The sequence below is a fragment of the Lineus longissimus genome, chromosome 5 (assembly GCF_910592395.1).
Source record: "Lineus longissimus chromosome 5, tnLinLong1.2, whole genome shotgun sequence".
Lineage (NCBI taxonomy): Eukaryota > Metazoa > Nemertea > Pilidiophora > Heteronemertea > Lineidae > Lineus > Lineus longissimus.
In genome coordinates this window covers 17121161-17144634 of record NC_088312.1, presented here as the reverse complement: position 1 = coordinate 17144634, position 23474 = coordinate 17121161, and the positions used below count along the sequence as shown (strand labels likewise).

Sequence of the window (23474 nt, the reverse complement as noted above, 5' to 3'; positions counted from 1 at the left end):
TATGAATAGAAAAAGTATGCCCCAGGATGACGTCATTTGCGTGGTTGCCCTTAGAAATTCACTGCTCGTCGGGATTCTCCGATCTGACGTGAAATTTGAAGCGTGACCTCTGTGACCCTGAAAAGTAAGTCAAATCAAAAACCGGTATGATATTTGATGTATCCTTGCTGGGAGTACCTATCATAGAAATTTTATCATAAACAAATCACTGATAAGCGAGATATCACACTTTTTATGTTATCAGTTTTGCCCCCTGGTGGCCAAGTCAAGAACCAGACCGGACTGAAATTCAGTGTTAGAGGTCATGTGACCTGGGGGGTAATGCGTACAAAGTTTTAAGTCCATATCCCTAGCGGTTAAGAAACATGCCACAGGATACAACAACGACGGACACGGGCACCGCGGTATTATATAGACTCCCCTATGGTGAGCCAAAAAACCCATTACAAATGTAGTGTACAAGGAGATGCTCTAGGTACTAAACAGATCCGACAAGTTCAACTTTCATCCCCGTATTGCTTATCCGTATCACTTTTAAGTATGGTGACATGGGTACTAATGTGCTGGTATGACCAAGGGAGTCATCAGTACTAAATTTCAAGTTCATAACCCTAGCGGTTAAGAACGTGCCGTGCCATAGTTACACTCAAGCGGCCAATTCACTCCATTTTACCTCGGTGACCTTAAATATTAGGTCAAATCAAAAAACCTGTATGATAAGTGATGTATCCTTGCTCAAAAAACCTACCATAGAAATTTTATCGAAAACAAGTCACTTCAAAGGAGATATCACACTTTTTAGGTTTCCACTTTTGGGCCCCTGATGGCCAAATCAAGAATCAGATTGGGCAGAAATTCAGTGTCAGAGGTGACCTGACCTGTGGGGGCCCCCGTGTACAAAGTCTCAAGTTCACAGTCCTATCGATTAAAAAACGTGCAACTGTTTTAGAAACAGGATACGGACGACGGACACCGCAGTATTGTATAGACTCCCCTGCGGTGAGCAAAAATGAAACGGCCAGGGGCCATTGTGCTCACTGTATAGATATTTGGTAGTTAGGAATTCATCCTAGTTAAGAAACATTCTATACATATAGTGTAAAGCTCAAACCAAAGTCGGTACGACATGTGACATACCATTGCTTGGAGTACCTGCCATAAAAATATCATCGAAAACAAGTCAAGCGAGATGTAGCACTTTTTACCTTTTTTAGTTTTGGCCTTTTAATGGCCAAATCGAGAATCAGATCGGATCAAAATTCGGTGTCCGAGGTTACATGACGTAGGGAGTCATGTGTACCAAATTTCAAGTTGATAAATTTAGCAGTTAAGAAATGTGCCATAGTTACACTGAAACGGTAAATTTACACCAGTTGACCTCTGTGACCTTGAAAAGTTGGTCAAATCGAAAACCATATGAGAGGCAAGACCACCATTAATTTTTTAAGCCTTTTAGCAGTTCAATTGTCAATGTTTGACCACGACGCATCAAATACTGTGTGGGGTTGTGATTCTGAAATTTTGATATGATATTCCGGACAGTTGGGCAAGTAAATGGTGAAAAGTAAACTGGTAGTTGACCACGGAAATTTTTTGATAATCGACAAATTAGACAGACATTGATATTTCCACACTCTTCAGCCAACTGGCAGGAAAATCTCAAAACACGCCCCCTATTACCAAATTAGCAAAATTCGAAATTAATTTTTCATCAAATAAAATAGACTGGCCACAGCAAATATTTTTTCAATACCTCTCCAAATATGTACTGAGAGTTAAAAAACATGCACTTGTCTAATTGATAGGCCTGGACCCTCCAACCTATGAATATTTAATGGTGGTATTGTCTCATGATATGCGATGCATCCTTGCAAGGACAACCTACCACAAAAATGTTATCGAAACGAGTCAGGTCTAACTAGCAAGTTGTGATCAATCGGGATTGTACCCTCCCAAAAAACTATTTCTTCAATCTCGAGTGATTACCATGGATACAGATGGGCCTACTCTATCCCTATTGCTACTTGTTACAATGTAAATGTCCGATGTTTTTTGTGAAGGGGTAGCTCTGACGATTATTTGAGGAAAATACCAGTTTCCTCTGTGCACTTACGCGGTGAGCAGACCCCGCATGCTATTTATAGCACAACAGGATGTTGACATCGACTGGTTACTGTGAGATTGCACGTGTTCTCAAGGTAAAATTTCAAGGGCAAAAAACTCATACAAAAGCCGCAACTACAGCCTGTGTTTACATAACAAGAGGCCCATGGGCCTGGACGCTCAGCTGACTTATAATCATAGGATGATTGAAAAAGTGGGAACAATGATTTTGGCAGTTATTATTGTAACTGTATTTGAAGAGTTTGTGGATGGGGTTGTATATCTTCATATGTAGATATTTAATACATATGTGGATGGATGTTGAAAAATATAAGAGGGATGGATTAATCTCTAGAGATGGCAAGAAAAGACACTGAAGAAGACATAATGCTGAATGGAATTTTATTACAAAATGAAATGGAAAAATATATATGTATGTAAGTAAAGCTATACATATATGTAATAGGTTTGTAATGATCACCATAAGCGTCTTCTATTGTCGAGCGTAGTATAAATTGAGCTCCCGGGCCAAGGAGAGACCACTTCGTATTTCGCTTTCGTCGCACTCGGACCGGGCTTTATTCCTTTGGTATTCTTCGGTGTAAGTAGAATTTCTGCCGCTTTTGTGCTCTCGATTTCCTTTGTCCGTATTTCGGCTACGCCTACTGTGTAGTCTCCGCTTTGTGGCCTACGTGCTCTGGCCTCTACTATGCTTCTGTGCTTTCGGATCTTGCTTCTCTTGGATTTGGTGTTCGTCTTTTCCCGTATTTCTCGTTTATGTCTATGTTTTATATGTTCTGTTTGTCTCTGCTTAAATTGTTGGTCCGTGGGTATCAACAAGCCCGTAGGGGTGCAATGTGTAAAGCTTAAATTGTTGGTCCGTGGGTATCAACAAGCCCGTAGGGGTGCAATGTGTAAAGCTTAAATTGTTGGTCCGTGGGTATCAACAAGCCCGTAGGGGTGCAATGTGTAAAGCTTAAATTGTTGGTCCGTGGGTACCAGCAAGCCCGTAGGGGTGCAATGTGTAAGCTTGAGTTGTTGGTCCGTTGGTATCAACGGGCCTGTTGGGGTACGCTGTGTAAAGCTCAAATTGTAGTTCCGTAGGTATCGGCAGGCCCGTGGGGGTGCAGTGTGGCTTGCATAGTTGTTGCCCATGGGGGTGCCATGTATGGAAGTATAGTTCGTGGATGCTCTATCGGCGCGTGGGGTATAAGCGTGTCAAAGTTTGTGTCAAGCCATATGCGGCTCCAGTATAGCAGAATGCGGTTGTTGAGTGCTCAAATATCAGGGGTTTGTTTTGTAATGTATTATTTCTTGTGTTGCAGATGGTTCAGCCGACTACCCTAAAGAAAAAGCATTCCCTGGTGGGGAAAAGTTTGCTGCCGCTGTTCGCACGGTTCAATGGTAGCCCTGATGAGCCCAGAGAGTTGGCTAGGATGGACAAGGATCAACCTTTGGAGAATCTGGATTCCGATGGTATCGCCACAGCCTTCAAGAAACTCACCGGAGAAAACATCGGAGACGTCCTTGCCGCCCTCGGCAAACAAAGTGGAGCTGGAGTGGCTTTATTGCACCATGCAATTGTGCTAGCGAACGAAATCGGCCAGCCAGTAGGGCAGCCCCTTAGGGTAAGTCAATAGCTTCAGTCCTATCGGTTGTGCGGTTAAAGTGGGTGATTATCTGTCGGCTATGTTCATGGTCTCTGGAAATGGTTATGTGAGCATGTGGTATAAGATGCGGCTGGTGTGCTCTGGGTGGTATGATTTCGGATGGGTAGAATGTTATGTTTCGGTGCTTGTGTTATAACAATGGTTTTGCTATTTCAGGACCCGCCCATCACTCCACCGGGTGTTTCGGATGATGTAAGTGAGCCACCGAGGAAGGTGCAGAGGATAGCGTGCCAGGCGACCGTAGCTGATCCAGTGCAGAAGGCAAAGGCGAAGGTGAGGTCCTTGGCATTACATGAAGAGCCCAATGAGTCGTTGATGTTGCTGTACCTGGAGGATTTAGCGGCGGCTGCTACTTCTGTTTCGCATAAGGACATGGAGTTTTTCGACGATTTATATCGTCAGGCAAGGCGTTACCAAGGAAAGGTGGACATGGCTAATGTTATCTTGACGGTGTTGGGTGGTGGTACGGGTGAGCTTATCACCAAGGCCATTAGTAAGTCGCTAAAAAAAAAAGGTAGTCGAACCGAAGCCGATTGAAACCGTGAAACCTGAAGAGAGCCCAAACCCAAGCCCGTCCATTCAACATAGGTCACCTTCAACGGATTTGTATAGCCAGGTTGCTGCGGTTGCATCTTTGCAGCAGATGATGAATCCGCTCTTTGATTCCTATAGGGGTGGGGCGTCAAGAGGTGCCCGGCGCGGCAGGGGTAGGGGAACGGATTCCTCTCCTCCAAATAATTATCAATGTTATTTTTGTAACTCACCAGATCATTTTTATCGTGATTGCGATAAAATGAAAGAGGCATCGAAGATGGAAAAAACGAAGTAGGTCCCCTCCCGGAGCATTCTGCTCTAGTGGAGATTTACATCTTCACGTGGGTGGGGGGCCGGGCTTCGCGTCCGTCGGATTTGTCTGCTGCGACTTTTAAAGCTACTGCTCTCTTTGTTTTAGGGTATGGACATTTTGGGTTACGAAATCCAGGATTGGGAATTCCAGATTCCGTGTGATCCGCAGAGAGCAGTAGCATCCAAGTATCTGTCGCCGCAGTGGACAACTCTGGATGGGCGTGAACCTCGGCTTTCCACCCACCAATGCCCGGATTTTGAAAGCGTTATATATGACGGTGTATGTTTTGATTTGAACGAGCTGCCACTACGATGTATTCCCGCTTGTTGGAGTATTTGACGACGCTCAATATCTACGAGGGGGAGACACCTCATAGTCTCAGGTCGGGTTGTGCCATAACGTTGAAGTTGTCCGGGGCGGCTGACTCCAATTCCCAGACTATGAGGCATGTTGGTTGGTTCAAAGAATCTTCATGCAGTTATTACAGTCGTGAGGATTCTTTGAAAGAGCCGGCGCAGTTGGCTCAGAGGTTAGCTTCGTCACCAGCTTTGTCGGGAAAGATTGAATCTGATTACCAACGCTATGCAACATTTAACACTTTGAATCATGCAATCTAGGTGTCGTTTTGTTAATGTATTGGTCTTGGTTCTGATAATCCATTTCTGTCGAGTGTGTCCATAATTGTATCACTTTTAAGGTAGCGTTTGTAATTGATAAACTCTTGTCAAATGGGTTGAAGGTTTATATTTTCTGTAATTAAAGCGGATATTATAAAAGTTTCTTCTTCAGTCTATGTAAGTTGTCGTTCCTGCCATCCCATGATACCATGAGCTTTGCCTGTGGACATCCATTTGCTGTTCATGGTTTTGGGTGTTGTGGGGTGATGGGTGATGGGGTGATGGGGTATTGGGGGAAAAAGCTGGAATGGTGACATGGAATGTTTTCGGGAATCCATATCAGGTTGATATTCAGGTTTTCCTCCCAATACTTTCAGCGAGATAATGGAAGACGCTTAGGATGTGTTCACATCATAAGCGTCTTCTATTGTCGAGCGTAGTATAAATTGAGCTCCCGGGCCAAGGAGAGACCACTTCGTATTTCGCTTTCTAGGATCTCTGGGCAGAAGCTTTTGCCCCGTATTCTACGGGGATTGAGCGTATGGCCGTTGGGTGCCATGTTGGTCGCCTCGGCCCCAATTTTATTAGCTTACGTTGTCTTTTGGAACTTTGGGCTGTGGGGATCGGAGGATCCTTTTGCCCACCCCACCCCCCCTTTGCGGTCTTTTATTTTCTCGCCCCTGAGTATCAGGTTGATATTCAGGTTTTCCTCCCAATACTTTCAGCGAGATAATGGAAGACGCTTAGGATGTGTTCATATCTTGTCGAGCAAGTAATTGAAAATCATATAGATTCATTGAAAATCACAGAGATGAATTATATTCTAGATATTGAGTGAAGTGAAGATGCTGGAATGTTTACAATGATTACTGTCATCCAGCTAGTGATTAATGCTCTTTTTATTAATTGGATTATGGATTTTTTAAAGCTTGGAATGCATGTGATATACAGGAAAAAAAGGAGGAAAGGGGTATTGTGACATTTAGCAGAATTTGATGTTTTGCAGTGACGAGATATTGTAATTCAAGAAATAAAAAAAAACGTCGCTTAAGTTCAAAATGCTGACTTGTTTACAAAGCAATGAAACACACGTTAGACTACAAGGTGGTTCAGAAAAAATGTATTATCTAAAAATGTTACTTAAATCTAATGATTTTGGGGTATAAATGTTTCATAAATGTTTGTTCTGATTGCAAAATGCATTAAGCACAAGAGGCCTTTATGTGAATGGGTTGAAAATGGCTTGAATATTAACTTAGCACTGGAATAAAAGGTAGAATGGACAATGTCTTAGCAATTTCACAATGGTTAAGATATATACATGTATTACGTTAAAGCAATACATATCTGTAATGTTTGAAATGTCAACTGCCACAAGTTCTGCATTGATAGTTTAATAACTACTAGTATTATGTAATAGGCAAGGTATTGGGCATAGTACCATTTGTCCACAGTGTGAGGTTGGTTGTTGCATTGTTTAGAATCTATTCAGGTAAAGGCGTTTTGTGCAATCATGCAATAAGCCATTAGAGTAAACATTTGAAGAGTAGTATTTCACATCTACTAGTGTACATTTGTAGACCAAAATATTTCCTAGTTTTAGTGTTGGGGAATATTTTGTAGGTGAGATGTTTTCTGAAACACCCTGCTTTACATACATGAGGTATAACAACAATAACAAAGAATGACTACAAAATAATAACATGATTGGTAAATCAAAATATACAGAACACAATAATTTGTTTGAGTCGTATCTAAAATCGAAGAAACCTTAACTTAACAGCATAACATAATTACAGAAAGAGGAATCTTACTCTCCAGTAAGTTGAATACATGTTGGGCATTAAGCAAATACCAAATCTCAAATATTGTGGATACGACACTTTGAACATTTCTGTGAGGATAGGGCTTACTCACAGGGAGTACAAGAGATAATCGTTGCAGTGGTTTTGTAGAAAACAACCTCAAAATTGCTGTTGTAATCCAGTAAGAAGGATTCAACGTCCTGTGCTGATAGTTGGTTATTTGCCTGTTGAGCTGCTTTGATAGCATCTACTATCTCCGAGACACAATTCTCACTGAAGTTCAATTTGAAGCATTGTTTTCCTTGTAGGAATGTACCTTTACCTTTGTAAAGGTTTTCGACTTCGGTCAGTTTTTGTTGGCAGTTACAGTTTTGACAACGGTCATATGGTGAATCGACATGATTGTTGAGGGTGGAGCACATGTTGCATCTGTAATGCTTTGAAATGTCAACTCCCACAAGTTCTGCATTGATAGTGGCAGTCTCCATTTTTATGTACTTGGTTAATTGTGTAATTCGAGTGATGATTGTTTGTGCAGTTGTTGACAAACTTTTTTCCTCATTGAATTCTTTGACAGAAACATTGGTGAGTTTGAAGCTGTTTCCAACCTCAAGAGAATGAATGTGGTCACCCCATGATGTCAATTTGATCAGTCCGCTAGCATCAGAAACATACTTGTTCATTAGTGTCATGGGCCCTGATGTTGTGTTGTTTCACTATTATCCTCTTGGGCAAGAACAATGACCTCTATGTTTATCTTTTGAAACGCTGGCAAGTGGTGAATGCTGTTGACTGCAGTAATTACAGTTGATGGCGGTTTGTGGCAGAATGTGAGTTGCTTAGGAAGTGAAGTGATTTTTGTTTTAGATGTTAGTTTCACATCCATTTGTTTTGAGTTTTTGGACTGAATGAATCCATGGTTTTGGATTTCAATAGGAAATGTGTTTTCCATGTTATTGATCAATGTGGCTTTGAATTGTTCAGGTACGAATGTGATGACATGCTGGTATGTATTTTCAGCAGTTTGTAATTTGAATGTGAGGTGTTTGGACTGGGTCACTACATCATGCACATGACCAGTTAGTGTGATGGTTGATGTTGAAGGTGATGCTGTGGTAGCATCCAATGTTGAACATGTCTTCGTTGGCGTAGCTGAAAGGAAAAAGAAGTTTTGTAAAAATATGAATCTTTGTGCAATTCATGTCATATGGCATACAGGAAATATGACCCTGTTTTATTTAGCAGTGCACAGTGCACACTGTTTGAGCCCTCCCTCAGTCGTTTTTGAAGGATTTACATTTTGGCTGAAACACTAGGTTGTAGAAAACAACTGATAGAATGTACTGTATATTACCTAATCTTTTCTTCATTTTTTCTGGAGTGAAGACAATTTTCCTCTTTGCATCAGAGACAGTTGGTTTAGATAGAATGGTGGGTTTGGATGGAATGCATGGAATGGAGGTGGATGGAATGGATGTTGCTGTGCCTGCCCCTAAAACAGAATTGTTAAATGGTGTTTGAGAATATAGAAGTACAAATTTGAAAATGACAATTAGTAGAAAGCACATTTTAAATTTATGAAATTTATATACAGAAGAGACACATGAAAGTTTTGAATGGAAATATTCTATTTAGCTGAATCTTTTTTTACTAGTAGAAATGAAAGTTATGTAGGCCTAGTTGTGTTTGAATTACCTTTTAGTTCTTTTGTTTTGGAAGAAGGTACCTTGCTCATTGAAGACGTTGGTTTACATTTGTCAATGGTGGATGGCTCAATGGAGGTAGTCCTACGACCATTGTCCTATGACCATGTTAGCATAGATCGTGTTAGCAATCATTGACAGACCGTGTTATGTTTGCAAACATAAATATTCGGCAGGTCGGACGATCAGATCATCGGGAAGTGGAAGCAATCTATCATCGACATGACAGAGGGATAGGCCTAGCCGAGGCCAAACTAATATTGGCTAACACACCACTCAAAACTTACCTAGGCCTACCAGTGCCAAGCACCAGACACTACTGGTTTTAATAGACCGATTCTCTGTGAAAAATCACAGTATTTTTTGCAAATATTGACGATCTACATGTAAGCACTCACCGTAACTGAAATCGTGCTTCTCTCCAGTGACACGCGCGCCATGCTGTTTGCCATCCCATAATATTACAGCAATCAGTCATGCGCAGAGGCTTTTCTGGCAACCTCATTTGCATACTATTCGTCCCTACGATATCGCCCTCTATGTTTAGAATGGCACCGTTGCGATCAACGTAACCGCGTCAAAAGTGTGCGTAATTTCTAATTTCTCGTCAAATACTCAATGGATTTCTTTCAAATTTCCGAGAATGACAGATGAGGTTACTACTTACCTTGGGTCTTCTTGGTTTTTCCATACATCATCGATTAAACCACGAAAATTAATGATCTTCAACACTTAAATTTTTTATATACAATCGAGTTTCACGGGCACCACTACAACCACGCTAGTGGGGAGCTTGAAACCAGTTGATTCCGCGAATTGCAATTGCATGACCCCACTAGCACATATTGATTTAATGTCATGACGCAAAGAATTTGGTCCACTTCGGAACTTTGAGAGCCTACCAAACGATTATTTTATAACCATAATCACCACAACCTGATATTTACAGGTTTTCATTGCGTTTCTATTGAATCACATTGCTACATTTGAAAAATAAGCTGCAGAATGTGGTTTTTGGAGGATGAAATCTGAAGCCACTTGAAGAACCAACAGAGTTAATGATGACGTCATACAGCGGGAAATTCAAATAATTTAAAACCATTTTTGGCCAAGAGCTCCCTCTAGTGACAGATTTTAGAACTATTTTTCACAAAATTTCAATAAGAAAAATTTACTCATTAAATTTAGCCAAGGTGTAATGCAATAACTTTGCTGTAAAAAGAAATAGCCATTTTTACAAAAAAGGATCTCGCAATTTGAATATAGGTCAAATGGCGGAAACTTTCGGTGTTTTTTGTAGTACACCAATAGGCCTTTCAGCATAGCTCGTTAAAAAAGTGCTGCCTCTCAAAATAAAAGAACGGGCCACCAAAACAATAGTGTGACAGACAGACAGACAGACAGACGGACAGACATTTCTTAGTTATGTGTAAAGCTTAGCTGACCTATGTCAGCTGAGCTAAAAAACAGTCGTCAGTTGGCTTTGTCAAGGTGATGAGTAGATGTGTATGAAATTTTTTTTTCACCATCCTTGTTAACCTTGAAGTTATAAGGTATAAAGGTGGAATTTTTCAAATTTCCCTTAACATACAGGGTGTCTCATGCGTTGTGCTGCATCAGTCTATGCATGACTGTATGTCTAGACGAAGTTGAAACTTGGCCAGATGTATTCTACAAGTGACAAGCTATTGAGAAATGTATAGGTTTGTGTGAGAATAAGGTACTGCCAAGTCTACAGCCACTGGAACAGGGGTATGCATGAAGTGACGTCGCATCACTTTTGGAGGCAGGTAGGCCTGGCCTCCTCACCGGCTAGTGAGACCTCACTGATAAGAGAGATATCACACTTTTGATGTTTTAACTTTTGGCCCCCTGGTGGCCAAGTTGAGAAACAGCAGACCAAAAGTTGGCGCCAGAGGTCACCTGACGAGAGGGGTTATGTGTACAAAGTTTCAAGTCCATAGCCCTAGCAGTTAAAAAACATGCCACTATTTTTGAAGCAGGATACAGATGACGACGCCTGAAGACGACAGATGACGGACACTGCAGTGTTGTATAGACTCCCCCACTGTGAGCCAAAGAGGAGAAAAAAATACTGTGTAAACTGCAGTTGCCATGATATGGGTTAAGAGAAAAAAGAAATAGCAATAGTAGGATTTGTTTATCAAGGCCATTCAGCTTGGCATCATTTACCCGCATTTCTGTTGTGGCTTTGTACTTGATATACTTGATGTCCTGACCTGCCATTAGTTTCAACTGGTCATCAGTGTATATTGGATTGTCATCTTCACAGTGATGGACACCATCCTGAAATAAAAGGAGATATGCATATGCATTATTTCAAGGGTCACCTTAATAAACAGGGTAAATCATACATCATTCAGTGACTACAACAGAAAGAAAAGATATTTTGTAGAAAATTCATGCTGGTTAAGAAACGTGCTATTAGTATATAGCCAAATGAAAATTTTAACTTTTGTGACCTTGAAAGGTATGTCAAATCAAAACCTAAGTGGCATATGATATCATATGGTGGTTAGATGAATCCATGAAATCAGATGGTGGCAATCAGGAAAGTAATTAAACAATAATCGCATTTAAAGGTTTCCAGATTGGGCTGGGGAGGCCAAGCGGTGAATTAATCAACCCAAAATTTGGTCCTTAACATTACCTGACTGTAGGCAACCATATATACCATACATAAGTACCAAATGTGAGATATACGGTTATTGCAGTTAAGAAACATGCCCGAATTGAAGCCCAACAATCAATTTACGCCATTTTACCTCTGTGACCTTGAAAAGTAGGTCGAATCCCAAACCTGCATGACATGTGACGCATCCTTGCTTGGAACACCTACCATAAAAATGTTATCAAAAACAAGTCTCTAATAAGCAAGATATTGCACTTTTTACCAATACAGATCAGACCGAATTCAAATTGAGTATCATGAGGGAGTTTCAATGCATTCATGAAAGAGTTTCAATATATTCATGCGGATACAGATCAGACCGAATTCAAATTGAGTATCATGAGGGAGTTTCAATGCATTCATGAAAGAGTTTCAATATATTCATGCGGATATCCAGAGCATAATACTGTAGAACAGAAAATTTTCGCAGCATAAAATTTTCATGAAAACCGAGCGATGTCATATTCCCGGGAAGAATTTCTTTTCACTTTTCTAATATTTAGCATTGCCTATTTTGACCTCGAGCTCTTGATAGTGAGTAAGCATTGTTGTGAAGATTTCTGCTGTATACTCAAATCAACTGTCGATAGGTCTCAACATCTGGAGAACATGTGAAGTATATGTAATTAAGCCTATAAAACTATAGCAAAGAAAGATGAGCAATAATTAGACAAGTTTGAAGAGGTGTAGGAATTGTGTTTGTTTGGTGTAAAAATGATGCGTGCTAATTGCACAGTGTATACGGCCAGATCCTGAAGAATGTTTTTGCAGTTATGGACCGATAAAGGAACCGGCCAGAAACCGATAGTCGCCTCGTGTACTGCGCAGTTCATACCTCAAATCTACAGCCGTGATGACCTAGGTTTTGAAGTACACGAACCGAAATAAATGATGTTACAGACCTAGGTCATTTAGAGTACCGACTGTCGATCATTGAGTGCTGCGACATGACGCGACCCGACAATACGATACGAACTGAGGATGGTACGAACATCTGCTTTTCCCAATGCTCTTTACAACGCAATCTTTTGACTTGACCAGGAATCGGGGTCTCCCGGTTTTAGGAGTCAGTGGTATCAAATTTCAACATCTTGCGAACACATCAATGGACTCGCAGCTATAAATCATCTAGGGCTATTTATCCTTGTTAAAACTTTCTTGATCCCGGCACTCTTGATATTCAGACTTGCCGATGGAACCCCTTGGAGGTTGATTGAGCAGTCTGCTACTTTGATCAACCAGCTTTCACTGCTGATCATGACTTCAGGAGACAGGTGTCAATTAATGACAGGCCACATGAAATTCATCTTTCCTTCTTTTTTGAAGGAATTAACCATAACTATTTAACCCATAAGTGTGCAACCATTTTCTGCTCCAAAACCCCTTTCGTGCACAAGCCTAATACCTGGCATCGTGGCAGAAATTGATGCCAAATACAAAAATGATGAAAGAAGTATTTTCTGACAACGACAGACCCTACAAAGTATATATATTTAGAAAGGGCTTTCTGAATCTGTAAAGAAAATATGGGAAATATTTTTTACATAAATGTAGGTGGAGGTAGACTTGACAACTTGAAATCAGGAAAAAAAAAAAAAAAGTTCCCATTTCTGAGGGCAATAAAAAAATTTTCTTGATGCAGAATGTTAGAAGTGAAGTATGCTGCTTTCAGAGGCATCTCTTTGGTACACAATACAGAAAAAAAAATTGGAAAATATCCAATAACTTTACTACAGCAGACTTTTGAAAATTATATGGCGGTCCAATTTTTCCCTGAAAAATTGTCAAATTTACCTGTAGTTAGTTGCTGAAAGAAAAATGCATGGAAACCATGAATAAATGAATAACAACAACAGTAGAAAAATAACATAAAAAATGCATGCTGACCAATTGTGCATCAACAAAATCTGAAATAAAGTAAAGTAAAATGTATGAACTAAAAAAAAACAAGAGGCCCAAGGGCCTGGCGCTCAGCTGGATGACCTAATAACATAGGACTGATGGTGCAAAGTAGTAAATATCGGCTTTATACTACTGTTTGAAGGTCAAGAGAACACGTTATACCACTAAAATTTTCAATGCAGAGCTGCCAGCTGGATGAAATATGATTGAACTAATCAGCCATGGTATAGGCTTAGGCAACCCTATGCATTAACACCCTACATGCGTGTGACCATGTGAACCGTAACGAAATCATAGTCACACAAATACGCCAAATTCACCATATAAACCTTGCTAACATCCCTAATTATTAATACCATGTTGTTCCTCATACCTTTATTAAATAAATACATCGTTTTGATGGAATGTCTTTGCGTTTTTATTCCACAATCGCGACTTGAAACCATGCCAAAACCACAGAAATCAGCGCCGCGTCAGCCATTTCAAGCCGTGTTTACGTTTTGACGTCATCGATGTTTTCAGCTAATTATGCAGGAAAAATATGCATATTCAAACTTCCCGCGCCGTGTTATTTATCGTCTGATCCAATCAAAATTTGGAATCCCCTTTTTTCGTCACTAAATTTACATATATCACGTGGTTAGCCGCCAAAACGATGGGAAATAAACACGGGCGAATGGCCGCCGTCAGTGCAACGGAACGGCCGCTCTTTTAGGATAAATTAGAGCCAAACGGTGAGTAATCATTACAGCTAACCCCCCCAGAATGACAAAGCAATCAATGGAGAGGACGAATATGAAATTCCATTGAAATAGACCCAATAATAAGCTGCCGCCGAGGGAAATTCCATGACACCCTGCGTAATTTTTCTATGACTCAAATGCAGTGTTGTGGCGATCTCGTCTCCAGCCATTCACAGTCGCTACGCAACACATTTTGTGATGGCGTAACGCAATTAACGTCCTGCGGGCGAGATTGGCACTGGGCTGTTCTTCCCCAAATTGATAAATCGTAGTTCTTCCGTATATCGACGTATTTATGAGGAATTTTCTTGACAAAAACAAAGTGTAGATTAATGGAAGTAGACCAGATGAAAAATATTATTAATATCAATCCCAGTTAGGGCGTAAGTGCCGTTTGATATTTTTTGGTGCGGTGGGAGGGCAAACAATTGATGCGAGCAGCCGTTCCTACGTAAAATAGATAAGAAAAGCTGGTCCCATTTATTGTTTGTACCCCCTCCGATTTATTTTATTGACAGTAGATTTGAATTGTGAAGCCATATTCAGTTCTTTATTGGCATTTACTGACAATATTTTAGTTTCAAATGAATTTGTTTTTTTCTTTTCAGCATAAATAATAAAGTCTGGCAGTTCCTGCAGGTGGAGGAAGAAACTGGGCTGTCTAACAGAGACTCTCTCTCACTTTATTTACGGCAAAAACTGTCCTTTTTGTTGGAAAAACACATATTTTTCACCCAAAATGGTGGTTGAGTCACCTTCTTATCTGACAAAAATGGTATCATATGTATATCAAGTTTAATTCTATCTGGTTATTTGGACATATTTATGAAGTTTCAAAAATTTAGGCAGAAATCGTGTTTTTTGGTTGAAAAATGCTTCTTTTCACCCAAAACAACAACCCAGTCACATCCTGATACAACAAAGTTGCATAAGATTGCCTTATATGCATATAAAGATCAATTCTATGTGGGTTTGTATTGCTATTTTAGTTCTGTGCATTTCGGCAAAAATCATGCATTATTGAAGAAAAATGCATTTTTTCACCCAAAACACATGTTCAGGCACTGGCAGGGCCTAAATATTGTAAATAGTAGTAGTAAACACCTTATTCATGAATTTTCTGCTGTTAATCTGCATCAAATTGGTGAATTTTGAATATAATCCAATTTTTGTCAGAATTCTTCACTTTTTGAGAGAAAACATAAAAAAACTCATTTTCCCCCCAAAATTCACAAATATTGAAACGAAAATTCTGCCTATTTTTCCAAACTCACCATTTTGGTCAATTTCTTAGCCTTGTTTTGTCAGAAATTGCAATGATTGAAAAAATCACATGGTCACACCTTTAATTTTTATGGTGAAATTGCTTGATTTGGCCAAGTTCAAGGTCATGTGACCTTGAAATGAAACATTGTATACGCTTATTGAGTATAAAAATAAAATCTCCTTAGTACCCTTCTTATACCTGAAAAATATCAAAAAGATGTTAGCTTTACTTTTTTCTCTACATTGATTTCAATTTCCCATTAAATCCAAAAGTTAATGCATTAGCTTTGCCTAAGCCTACATGGTATGTAAATATTACAGGAGGCAACGGAAGATATCCCTAGTTCAGTATGTTGTATCGGTAGCTTTACAGAAAAGAAGTGTCAGAGAGGATGAGATTTCTCCATGGACAACTGTGGTATGTCCAGGCTGGGTTGTACAGCACAAGGATACAAAATGCTGTCTGTAATTGAGAGGTACGGTATCCTGATTTAACAGAGGTCAAAATAAATAGAAATTACCAGTTTGGGACTAACACCACTGTCTTTTTTTTTTAATAAGGTAGAGATTACAGGAGTCAACAAAATTAATTTTATTGAGAGAAACTGACCTGTCCTGCAGGTGATTGGAATTTACAATACAAAGGGTCATTTTTCATGACATTGTGCTCTACTGCGTATCCCTAGTGAGTCGATCGGGAACCAATCTATCCTTGGCGCAGACAGGTTCAAATTGGCCATATCTTGAATAGATTGAATTGCGATGAAAATCTAATGCAATAAAGGAGCAATATCGAAGAGACAAATTAATCAAACCAATTGTCCACAGACATTACCCTGAAATGGCGTGATGTATGCGTGCATATAAAAGTATATCAATTGGTCTGATAGAGATGATGAGGCAATGTCAATATGCCTTGTTCCTTAGTCAGCAATATGCCCCTTTTTATAAGGAGAAGAAGGAGATCCCAGATAGGCCTTCACATGTCGGCTGCCAAATGGCTCGAACCAACTGTCCTATCACTACTATTAATTTAAAATGCATGCTCCTCCTACATGTAGCAATGTCTCGGCAAAAAAGGCACTTAGTCGACAGGCAAGCTAGAAGTTCAGCACCGTGAGCAGCTCCTTGGTAAGGCCATGTCAGGTTCCGCGCGCCTCTTCAGATACATCAAGTATTGAAAGCTGTGGTGAGCACATAAAAAGACCATGGTGATGGTCACCTTAATTTGAAAATCCCTTCATAATCAAGGACTACCTCTGACTAAAACATAGGTGAAAAACGTTCAAATGCAGCTGTAGATTATTCCTGTAAAAGTTCATGATGAAAAAACATTTTAATTGTGATAGCCAAGTTTTATGAAACAGACAGGGGCCATTGTGCTCACCGTACATGAATGGTATAAAGGTCAAACCAAAGTCGGTATGACATGTGATGTATCCTTGCTTGGAGTACCTTCAATAAAAATATCATCGAAAACAAGTCACTAATAAGCGAGATATTGCACTTTTAACCATTTTTAATTTTAGCCTTCTGTTGGCCAAGTCGAGAATACGATCGGACTGAAATTCGATGTCAGAGGGAGTAGGGAGTCATGTGTATACTAAATTTCAAGTTAATAGCTTCTGTGGTTAACTCTTAGCTGGTCCTCGGCGCACCTGTGCGCCGAGCATTCACGAATGCAGGCTGGTCCCACCCTCTCTCATTGCTCTGGTCCGCATTTTATAATAACCGGCTGTATTGATGCGCAAGTTCCATCCAGCGTTAGATAAGTAAACTGCACTTCATATTTGCGAAGAAATTTTCAATTTTGATCGAAAAAAAGTTGATTTTGATGGTGTTTTGAAATAGGATAGCAGGTAGGAGATTGAGGAGGTTTGGGCTAGATGATGTGGTGGATGAAGTGAATCTAATGGCTGATTCCGACTCGTTTTCTGAGCCAGAAGTTGAGGATGATGGAGATGACGATTCAAATATAGTGACAATGCCTATGTGCATAATGTACAGCTTCCAGATGCTATCCCTATGAGTTCTGATAGTGAAAGTGATGATGGTGACCCAGCTCCAACCCCCAGGAGGAGAGGGAGGGGTGGCAATGCTAACAGGGGGAGAGGCAGAGGCAGTGGTAGGGCTGCAGATGCAGCTGCAATAGACTGGAAGAAACTGGATGATGATGAGTATTTTGGACTTGACTGGTGTCCAGATTTTGCAGGGGGTGATGCCAAACTGAAGGAAGACATGACTGGAAAAAAGCCAATTGACTTCTTCTACAAATTCTTCCCAAACACTATTTTCCCGACAATGGCAGAGCAAACTAACCTGTATGCCCTGCAGTTTTTTTACTCTCCAACTGATTCGCCAGCTGAATCTTGATTTTTAGATTGGAAAGAGACAGATGAGGCTGAAATGAAAGCATACCTTGCACTACAAATTACCATGGGGCTGTTGGAAAAAAACAATGTTCGTGAATACAGGAATATAAGTGGTGGCTGACGTCTACCACTGATTTCAACAAAGTTATTCGTAACAAATGCTTTGGTCTGTTACGTTCATTTTTTCATGTGGCTGATGACACAGAGATGATTGAACATAGACAGGATGGCTATGATAAACTGTTCAAAATTAGACCTGTTATCGACGCTGCCAAGGATACCTATATGAACCTCTTTGACGCAGGGCGTGATCTTTCCATCGACGAATCAATGCAACAGTTCAAGGGCCGGGTCACATTCAGGCAGTATATGCCAAAGAAACCCACCAAGTGGGGATTGAAACTCTGGGCTTTGCGTGATTCAGAAACAGGATTCCTGTTGTGCTAGATTCCATATGTAGGTAAGGAAGGCAATGTGGCAGAGGTAGGCTTGACCTCTCAAGTTGTTCTGGATTAACTTGCTGATGACTTTGACGACAAAGGTCACCGTCTGTATACAGATAACTTTTATAGTTCACCTGACCTCTTCAATTCCCTTAGGGATAAGGGAGTTGGTGGATGTGGCACAGTCAAAGCAAATAGAAAGAATTTGCCAGCTGACATTAGGACAGTAAACAAGACGAAAGGTGAAGCCCCTATTACTGGAAAAGTGTGAACTCTCACCTCATTGCATGCTCATGGCAGGACACAGGAAAAGTGACAATGGTTTCATCAATCCATGATTCTGGAAACAGGGAACTTCAAATTCGATCAAAGCCACAAAGCCACATTGCATACCTGATTGCAACAGTACAGACAAGAAAAAAGTTCAGTCAAATCCAATTCAGGCAGTCCGTCATTGATAGCCTCCTGGAAGGATACGTTCCTCCTCCGCTTGAGACACGTCGGCGTCCCAGGTTGGATAGCCTTGAGGTTCGTTTGAATGGATTTGGACACTATGCTTTGGAACATGGACCTGAATGTGTTGAAAACTGCACTCTGTGTAAGAACAGTAAAAGATATCGTCCAGATTGCAGGGTGTGCAGTCTGCATCCAGAAATCTGTAAAGGCACACGTGCTGACACTAAGAAATGTGCTCGTCATCAGACAAGGGCTTACTGCCCAGACTGTCCTGATAAGCCAAGCCTGTGTATTCCCAAGCGCTTCAGGATTTATCACACAGAGAACAAAATAAAGACTAAAGTGTAAATGTGACTAGGTGTGTTGAACTGAACAAATGAAAGAAAACAAGACAAGTCTTCAATAGGTAGGGAATGCTTTATTACTGAACTGTAACCATAAGTTTCATTACCATGTTTACTGGCTTTAGTTGCAGCAAATAGTCTTGATTTCCTTTTCAGAATTCATAGAGAACATCAAGAGACACTCTACATGCTGTAAAAGCTGATTTTATATTTCATATTGAGTGAAATTCAGCGAATTTCCCCAGAAACGGTAACTTTCGAGATAACTAGGTCACGTTTCTAAAAATAGAAACAACTGATAACCACGGCAACCCCCCAAAAATGACCCTTCATATATCTCCCACATGTCTTCCAAGTTTGGTGGACCTGTGATGAGAAATAAAGGGCCCAGCTCAATTTGAAATCATATATGTCATTTTCTTGTAATTAAGCTAAAACAATAAGACCAGCCTGCATGTACATAATGCACATAATAGTAACGGCAAAGGGTTAAGAAACGTGCCACAGTTACACCAAAACGGCCTATTTACGCCATTTAAACTCTGTGACCCTGGAAATTAGGTCAAATCGAAAAACCCGTATGATATGTGATGTATCCTTGCTAGAAGAACCTACCATAAAAATGTTATCGAAATCGAGTCACTCAGAGAGATATCACACTTTCCAGGTTTCCACTTCTGGCCCCCTGGTTGCTAAGTCAAGAATCAAATCGAACCAAAAGTCGGTTCCAATAGGGAGACATGTGTACCAAATTTCAAGTTCATATTTTTTGCGGTTAAGAAACATGCCAGTTACACTCAAGCAGCCAATTTATGCCATATGACCTCTGTGACTTTGAAAATAGGGTCAAATAAAAAAGCTGTATGATATGTGATGTATCCTTGCTCTGAGTACCTACCATAAAAATAAAATTGAAAACGAGTCACTATTAAGCGAGATATTGCACTTTGTACCTTTTTTAGTTTTGGCCCCCTGGTGGCCAAGTCGATAATCAGATCAGACCGAAATTCAGTGTCTGCAGTTATACCACAAAGGGAGTTGTGTGCACCAAATTTCAAGTTCATAGCTTTAGCAGTTAAGAAACGTGCCATAGTTACACTCAAATGGCCAATTTACACCATTTGACCTCTGTGACCTTGAAAATTAGGTCAGAAAAAAAGCCTTAGGAAATGTGATGTATTCTTGCTCTGAAAACCTACCATAAAAATATCATTGAAAACATGTCACTATTAAGCAAGATATTGCGCTTTAAATTTTTTCAAAGTTTTGGCCCCCTGGAGGCCAAGTCGAGAATCAGATCAGACCGAAATTCGGTGTCCGATGTTCTATGATGTAGGGAGTTATGTGTACCAAATTTCAAGTTCAGGGGCCTGTTTCATAAAACTTTTTAACAGACTTCGTTCAATGTACCATAAAGGAAGGCTATAACGTCTATTTAAAGCTGCGTATTAAAAGCGTTTCATAACTGGTTTTTACCCTGCCATTACATTAAATTTAACAGGCCTGCCATTAGTAAGTGATTGTATGGTGTACCTCATGGTGAAAAAAAATAACTCGAACGCAGAGTGATTTATTGTGTTGAGATTCATAATACATGATCGAGCCGTGGCAAAATGTGTCAATTTCAGTGTCTTTGGTTCCTATACACTATATGAATGCCCTTTCGACATACAAAACTTTCTTTCCATGCATTAACTCTGTGCCGGGAACATGGCCAAGAGACAGCGATCTCGCAATTGGACAGATACTGAATTTGATGTTTTAGTGGAGTTCTACTCAGAACTAAATTACAAGCTGGCGAATTTGATTGCCGTTCACATCCATGTCTCGAGGAGGAAAGTCATCATCCCCTGCGTCATCATCAGAGTCCTCGTCATCATCGTCATCGTCATCTGAATCCTCCACTAAGGGCAATCTTTCCCGGACAGCAATGTTGTGGAGCAGGCAGCAGGACTGAATAATAATGCTTGCCTTTTGTGGTGTGTATTGAATCTCCTTGCAGAGGCATCTGAACCGTTGCTTTAGGAGATCGTTCTATGATGCATCTGGCTCTTATTTGCATCCGCTGGAATGCCCTTTCCTGTCTGATTTGGGCATTGGCAAGAGGTGTCAGAAGCCACCTCTTGCAAGGATACCACGAGTCTCCCAACATCCAACCATTCGGTGGATTGTTTTCAAATGCCTGGCCAAAGGCTGAACTGTGCAGAACGAAGGCGTCATGAGACCCTCCTGGAAAACGTGCCACACAGTTATTTTTGATCATATCCCAATCACAAACTAGCATGACATTAATGCTGTGGTATCCTTTCCGATTGATATACACGTTTTCGTTGATGTGAGGCTTGCGTATACGACAATGGGTGCCATCGATCGATCCAATTACTCTTTGAAAACCTGTGTTATCAAAAAATTTGGTTTTGACCTTCTGGAGGTCCCTCTCGAAGTGAACGTGTTGGTCAATGCGTGCTGCAAACGCGGATGACACAGCGCCAATACACCTCGATATTGTCGCAGTGCTCACATGGTGAATATCACCGATACTAGATTGTTCATGCCCGGTTGCGAAATATCGTAATGCTATACACACTTGCAATGATACTGAGAGGGCGTCATTTCTCCGAGTAGGATGCTCCAACTCCTCCGACAGCTGACGACAAAACCGAAACATATGTTCTTCAGGAAACGATATCTCTTGATGAATAAAATCATCTCTCATGGAATCCAGCGGATTGAATCGATCCCTGAATACCCGTTCTCGTCGAAGATTTCGCCTATTCCATTCCTGAATCAAGCGCAACGTGATTCTGCGTCTCCCCTGGACGAAGTCCTCGCGACTAAAGGAACTCTAGACTACCTTCAGGTTTAAAGGAACCAAATAAAACAGGATAAAACCACTTCCTGAAACACTCTTAATGGTAACATTAACCTAGATATTTTAAAGGCACGTTTATGAAACGCATTCTTCCTTTAAGGAGTGACTTTATCCTAGCATTAGGGCTAAAGGTACTTTATTAGGCTTTATGAAACAGGTCCCATAGCTTCAGCGGTTAAGAAACGTGCAATAGTTACACTCAAACAGACAATTTACGCCATTTGACCTGTGACTTTGAAAACTAGGTCAAATCAAAAACCCGTAAGAAATGTGATGTATCCCTGCTAGGAGAAACTACCATAAAAATGTTATCGAAAACGAGTCACTCATAAGAGAGATATCACACTTTTTAAGTTTCCGCTTCTGGTCCCCTGGTGGCCAAGTTAAGAATCAGATCGACCGAAATTCATTGTCAGAGGTCACCTGACCTGGGGGAGTCCTGTGCACAAAGTTTAAAGTATATAGCCCTAGCGGTTAAGAAACGTGCCACTGTTTTTGAAACAGGATACTATGATGGATGACGGACAAAGCGGTGTTGTATCGACTCCCCTACGGTGAGCCAAAAATTACGTCAAATCAAAAACCCTTATGAAACGTGATATATCCTTGCTCGGAGAACCTACCATAAAAATGTTATCGAAAAAGAGTCACTCATAAGAGAGAGATCACACTTTTTAGGTTTCCACTTCTGGCCCCCTGGTGGCCACGTCAAGAATCAGATCGGACTGAAATTCATTGTCAGAGGTCAACTGACCAGAGGGGGTACAAAGTTGCAAGTTCATAGCTCTAGCGGCAAAGAAACGTGCCACTGTTTTTGAAACAGGACACAGACGACAACGACAATGACGGTGAGCCAGTAATACAAGACCAACAACAACTGTTAAGGCGCTAATGATTATTGATCAAGGAAAAGGTAGGAACTACTGAGGAAGTGCTTATGATCAAGGAAGTTCATTAACATGATTGAGAATATAATAAGAGTGTGTTGATCGGCCCTGTTGGATGCATTGTGCTATGCACATCGTGCATGAGTGTATCCATTGTTTGTTGACATTTCATGATTTCAAGTCTCTGGAGTAGATCGTCAATTGCCCTGTTTATTTGCATTGTCAACCTTACCCATGACTTCAGAACGATGTTTATTATTGTCTTGTTTATTCACATTAGTTCTGCTACGTGACAAGACCATTTGTTGAGTAATCCATCTTTTAGAGCCAGACTTTGACATTGTTTTAGAACAGATACTCTGCCGCCATTAAATTTATCACACCTCATTAGTATGTGAGCTAATCACGTCACGTCATTTAGAGTCACCTGAGGTAAAATAATGAAGTTTTCAGAGCAATAAGATTTAATCCAATACATCAATAATTAAAAAATTTAAGTGATTTGAAAAAGTTCATCACTTGATCACAAAAATTAAAATAAGACAGTGACAATGTATTCTTGTGCTTTTACATTACCAGATTACCACCAGATGTGTCAAAATATTACGCTGCCGCGATCTTTGCAGTTTAAAATGCGCCTTTTAGGCGGGTTGATCAATTATTATATGCATAAATTATATATCATCTGAAAGATTATTAAGTAGCCAATGTGAAACTAACTTCAGATTATCATTTTCAATCTTGAAGTGAAT

The 23474-nt window shown here is 40.3% G+C and overlaps 2 protein-coding genes across 2 annotated transcripts in view; one reads left to right on the top strand and one right to left on the bottom strand.

The window, feature by feature from the left end:
* Positions 1–23474, bottom strand: part of LOC135488710 (probable U3 small nucleolar RNA-associated protein 11) — a 132626-nt gene that overhangs the window by 62744 nt on the left and 46408 nt on the right. The window contains exon 4 of the mRNA XM_064773419.1: positions 10939–11052. Within this exon, the coding sequence (XP_064629489.1) occupies positions 10939–11052 (114 nt within the window). The remainder of the gene's footprint in view (positions 1–10938; positions 11053–23474) is intronic.
* On the top strand, positions 2662–5237 carry LOC135487671 (uncharacterized). Its single transcript, XM_064771707.1, has 5 exons — positions 2662–2704; positions 3429–3731; positions 3930–4046; positions 4726–4805; positions 5108–5237. The coding sequence occupies exons 2-5, from the start codon at positions 3429–3431 to the stop codon at positions 5235–5237; spliced, it is 630 nt and encodes a 209-aa protein (XP_064627777.1). The 5' UTR covers positions 2662–2704.